At 31.4% G+C, this 6036-nt stretch overlaps 1 protein-coding gene across 1 annotated transcript; it reads left to right on the top strand.

The window, feature by feature from the left end:
- Positions 1-5311: 5311 nt before the first annotated feature.
- LOC112688855 (ATP-dependent DNA helicase pif1-like) lies at positions 5312-5720 on the top strand. Its single transcript, XM_025562254.1, has one exon. The coding sequence runs from the start codon at positions 5415-5417 to the stop codon at positions 5661-5663; it is 249 nt and encodes an 82-aa protein (XP_025418039.1). The 5' UTR covers positions 5312-5414; the 3' UTR covers positions 5664-5720.
- The last annotated feature ends 316 nt before the right edge of the window (positions 5721-6036 follow it).

The raw sequence follows: 6036 nt of genomic DNA on the forward strand, positions 1-6036 counted from the left end.
CATTATTACAAAACATAATAGGTACCAAATATAATATTACAATTGCAAATGTTTAATTTTTTTTACAAACTATAATGTATGTTACCTACTTATAATTATAAACGGTATATTTATTATATTATAATATTATATTCATTATTTATTGTTTACATATATATACCTCCACTATTTTATTTTGTAATTGTATATATTATATGTGAAGGCAACTGGTACATTTTTTAAATGCTGAAAACAGCTGCTGAGGGTAACTGGTCAACACCCGATCTAAAGCCTTATTCTTTATTTAATTAGTTTACTGATTGACATTATAGTGTACATAGAATTCGTGTATGGAATAATTTTGTAAATTAGAGGCCAAGTAAGTTGTATATACACGGAATATATAATATTTGTGTAGACAAATATATCCTGTTTTGTTGAAGTTTCGAATCGTATACACATTATGGTTTTTGTTGAGTATATATGTCACATCCACATACTGAAATCATTCATTTCATGAACTGGATATCCAGATAGTAAAATTCGTCTAGATCGTGAATTTTGACGAAAATACATTATATGAACACCGTTTTCATGAAACGGACATATATTTCATAAAATGGACAATACCTATTTACTATACCTAATATTGTGTATTTTGTGTAATTGTTTTAAAACAAAATTGTTATGTTATTTAGCAATAAATAATTATATCATATCATAGTATTATAACTACTTTTCAATATTGTTTTATGAACAAGAATATAACAATTATATTAGCATTGCATTCAATTGTTCGATGAAATGAACTATTTTTTTGGAATTAGACAAAATTTAATCATATGCTCTACTTTTTAAATTTATTATCAGCCATCTATTCTCGTAATATGTTTTCTACATCCTAATTAGACCTCTCAATACTTCTCTGAATTTGAGGGTGTCTAGGATGACCATGCATGATAGCACATTCTAGCCAAAGGTCTTTAAGTTCATTGATTACAGAATTTACAAATTCGTTGCCATTGTAACTTTGTAATATTTTTGGAGCTCCAAATGTCAATAATATGGATATAAACTCATTAGCAACTTCAGTTGCTCTTTTACTTTGTAATGGTTTTAGAATTACACATTTTGTCGCATAGTTTTGGTTATTTAGTGTCCATTTAAATTTGCCATCTGGTACCGACTAAAAATCCACCGGGTCAATTTTTGCTCTTTCGTTGAAATCTGCAGTTGTTATCATTTTAAATTAATTAACTATATTATTTTTATTAATGGAATATACAATAAATACTATAAATTATAATACTTTAATTGGATTAAAAAGTAAAATAAAGCAATGGATACCATAGTTTAATTTAATTAGATTATTTCGGCCATTCAATGGATGTATTCGTGTGTATTGTATATAAAATTGTAATGTATGCATATTATGTATTTGAGTAATTTACTTAAGTTTATTGAAATTCATAAATATTTTTTACTGGTTTTTATTATTTAAGATCACGTATTGAAAGATGCTGGTTAGAATTCAAAAAAACAAAAATCAAAATTTTATGAACGTAAAAGATTAATCGGACTTAGAAAAGTCAATAAATACAGCACATTTGTACAGTATCGAATACTACATAATATATAATGTATGGGGAATATGTATGAAAGTAATCGTTTCAACCGATCCCCGGATCCGGAAGACCGCCCATTCGACTGTATATATACATATATATGTATTGATTCATTTCATAGAACGTGAATATAATTTTGTTCATTTTTTTATTCAAACGCAATTACCGTTTCAAAGCAATTTCGAATGTGCACATATATTATTATCATTATCAAAGCCGTCATTGCCAACGAGATAAGAGCAGCGTGTGCGCTCGCGTGCGCAGCAAATACACTACACAGTCGTTCAAATTGTATTAAAGTATACACGCCCTCTACACTCGTTAGTGATAGTGTGGTGTCACCGGATACTGAAGACGAAAGGGGTTAAACCCGTCGCCAAGTAATAGAGTTTAGTTTAGTATTTTATTTTCCGGTCAATATTTCATACGTATACGTGCATATATGCACACGTGAAATTACTATTTCTCTATCACTTTCTCTCTCTATCTCATACTCGCACTATCTATCTTTTTCCCTCAGTCTCTTGTATGTGGACTCGTTAACATACATACATGCATTGGCGGAGCCGCTTTCGATAGAAACAGCGTCTCCGCACTGCTGCCGCACCGAAGAGACCGGAAACCGGAAATCAAGTTGTTTGGAAACGGATTAGAAATCCGCTCGGTGGACGTGAGCCGTAACAGGAACGGAAATAGAGTAAAGGGATGTTGAACGGTTAATCCCCTCACCGGCAGCTCACTGTGATACGCATCTTCATTTAAGTTGTTTGAATAATGGATAAATGTTTGGCGGCAGTGATGGTCACGAGGAGTCTCAGAAACAGACGAGCAAAGCTCGGGGGTGGTGGTGGTGGTGGTGTTGGTGGAGAGGTTCGATTTCCGGATTGGAAAAGCCCGTTTGGTAGCACAGATATGCCGTTGTTCGTAGCCGAGTTTTGTGTTCTCTCGGGATCTGATGCGGGGGGAGGTAAGTGTAGATTTTAAAAATGGAACCATCCGCTGTTGTACGGTCGGTGATTGTTTACTACGATGGCGACGGAGAATCGACGACGCGGCAAACTGAAATAATGTTTTGTTCAATCGCCTAAAACAAAATAATATATCAGCGGTTCCCAAACTTTTATTTCCATGGTGCCTTTTTTTGGACCCAATTTAGCCACGGTGCCCAGCTGTGAATAACACTTAAGACAGAACAAAAAAAAAAACTTATTGATAATCAATTGTATTAATTTTATTAAAATTGAACTCAAGTATAAATTAATGCATTTTTAAACTTAAAAAATAAATAAATAAAAATTATTGTTATTATGATTATAATTATTATATAAAAATATTATAAGGTTAAAATGAGAGTATCCGAATATACAATAGAAAATATTACATTATTTGCTATAAAGTTTTTACGAAAACAATAAGGAAAAACAATTTCATACATTTTAAACTATTTGTTATGAACCGTAGAGGTGCCCTTAGAAAGTGGTCGGGGTGCCCCTAAGACACCGTGGTGCACAGTTTGGGAACCGCTGTAATATAGTAATAACTATATCTATATAATACATTTATTAAAGTTTTAACATCGTGCACGCAGTTATTAGTTTGCGGTGTTTTTTCGTTTCCATCCGTGCTCTTATATATAAATAGAGACGGCAAATTCTATTGTTTGATATCACAAAAGGATCGAAACACAATAAAATTACTTCAAAACGTAAAATCAATTATATATTGTTTTTTTCTAATTTGATGTTTTCCAAACAAAGATTGCGGTTATACGAAGCGATTAAGACATGTTTGTTTTATAAATATTTACGGTCGTAAAATTTATGTTCGGTTTAAGAAAACTTCAAATATTTTAGTGGGATTTTGAGACCGTACCAGGTATTGCAGTAAATAGTACAAGTTATAACACTTAGTAAAAACACATATATTTAGAAAAAATATTAAATTTATACATAATAGGTATTATAAATTTTAACTTTTCTTGCTGATTTCCAACAAATGTAAGGGAGTAGTTTAAATTTTTAATTAACCTTAATGTCAATATAGTAAGCAATGCATAAAATATTGGTACTGATTATATACACATGGATAGTCAACGACGTGTTATTTATTGGAAGAGCTTTTTGTGTGAATTGTATTTAAAATATTTTAGTTTTGGATTTAGGAAACAAATGGCTATTTAATTTTCAATCCTAACCTAATAACTTCTTCACGATCAAAGGTTCGAGAGCTTATCATCATAATAATGTAATAAAATAATAAAAAAATTAGTTAAAATTAAAAATTATTAAAAAGTCAATGTTTGTAAATTAATACATAAATAAATGTATAGTTTATATATAGAAATCTATAATATAAAAATGAATCGCAAAATGTGTTGGTAAGCGCATAACTCAACAACGCCTGGACCAATTTGGCCAAATCTTTTTTTCAAATGTTCGTTGAAGTTCAAGGATGGTTTTTACGGCGAGAAAAATTAGAATTATTGCTGGAAAAACCCTAAAAATAGCCCTTTTCTTTTTCTAATACAAATGATTTGTAACTAAAACGTAGTCAATTTGAGCTTTATTGCTATGGTATAAAGTTCATATTAAACTAGCTGGTTTACCCGGCTTCACCCAGAAGGTATTCAACTATTATATATAAAAAAAATGAGAATGAAAAAAATACTATTTTCTTATATTATACCTTTTTTATTTATATTGGCTTCGCAACTTCTTATCCAATTCTCATACAGTTTTTTTTAAATGAAAGAGGATATCACGGTAATAGGCATAAATAAAGTCCGATAATGTTAGTCAATAATTAGTTATCTATACATATAATCCAAATACCACTGACTCACTGATCGCTGTATCTCAAAAATTATTAACTACTCAACGTAAGTTTATCGATAAAAATAATCTCATGCATCGCGCGTACACCAATACTCCTATTTTATTATAATGAACGATAAAATGCACACCGATAACATAAACCAATACACATACAAATTCTATTTGTAGAATTAATTTGGACTTGTGTATAAAGTTATAAATATAGTTTCGATTTATTCTTATCTACACGACGACGACGACGAACAAAAAGGATAGGTTGCAGGTAGCTGGAAACCCGCGGACCGCCGTGCCGCACAATACGATCAACACAATATACACAATTCCACGATCAACGCCAGCTGATGAACTCAATGCATGTCTAAAGTCCTCCAGTTTGTGGAAACATGTCAAAGTACTTCATTTAAGCAAGAATATGCATGTCGAGTTGCAAAATGACCAATCTGGAAACATATTCTCTAAACAACTCATTGACATTGGTAATGGCAAATTTCCTATAGACATGTTGACTGGCTGCATTAACTTTCCTCAAAGTTTTTGTCAGTTAACTCGATCAAAAGATGAACTTATTCAGAAGGTGTTTCCAGATGTTTCTCAAAATTACAGAAACCATGATTGGTTGAGCGAACGAGCTATACTGGCTGCAAAAAACATAGATGTAAATGAATTAAATTTCAAAATTCAAGAACAAATTACAGGTGAATTGAGGATATATAAATCAGTTGATTCGGCTACTAATCAAGATGATGTAGTCAACTATCCACCGAAATTTTTAAACTCGCTGGATTTGCCAGGATTGCCACCTCACAATCTTCAATTAAAGGTTGGATCGGTGGTTATAATGTTACGAAATATCAACCAACCGCATCTTTGCAACGGTACACGGTTAGCGATAAAAAAATTACTAAACAATGTGATAGAAGCAACTATACTCAAAGGAAAGTATAAAGGAGAAGATGTTCTCATACCGCGCATCCCAATGATTCCGACTGATGTGCCATTTGAGTTTAAACGACTACAGTTTCCAGTGCGTCTTGCTTTTGCTATGACTATAAACAAGTCCCAGGGACAATCATTAAGTGTTTGTGGTATTAATCTAGAAAACCCATGTTTCTCACATGGTCAATTGTATGTTGCCTGTTCCCGTGTTGGAAAACCATCAGATTTGTTTATCTATGCGCCAGGTAATCAAACAAAAAACATCGTATACCACAAAGCACTACAATGATAATAATAATAATTATGATTCACATGATTAACAATAAAGCGATTACTTACTTTTAAATCCTTATATATGTTTTATTTAATTATTTTTTATTCACAACGCCCTATCACCAGGGTGACGGTTCTGTTCAGGAGAATTTTTTAAAATACGTAGGCACAAAAACTGCCACATTACAAATCTTTTTGACAGGACGAAGTCTGTCGGGTCAGCTAGTAAATAAATAAAAGTTAAGCTTGGAGTATTATTATAATATTTGAGTATTTATAATAAAATTTGTAAAGTACGACCGATTCTGAATTAAAAATTCATTGTCAGATATATACAAAGTCAATAAATTGTGACTAAATAAAAAAAAAATAAAGAAAGTTAATATATT

The sequence above is a fragment of the Sipha flava genome, unplaced genomic scaffold (assembly GCF_003268045.1).
Source record: "Sipha flava isolate LNK unplaced genomic scaffold, YSA_version1 40_pilon_pilon, whole genome shotgun sequence".
Taxonomy (NCBI): domain Eukaryota; kingdom Metazoa; phylum Arthropoda; class Insecta; order Hemiptera; family Aphididae; genus Sipha; species Sipha flava.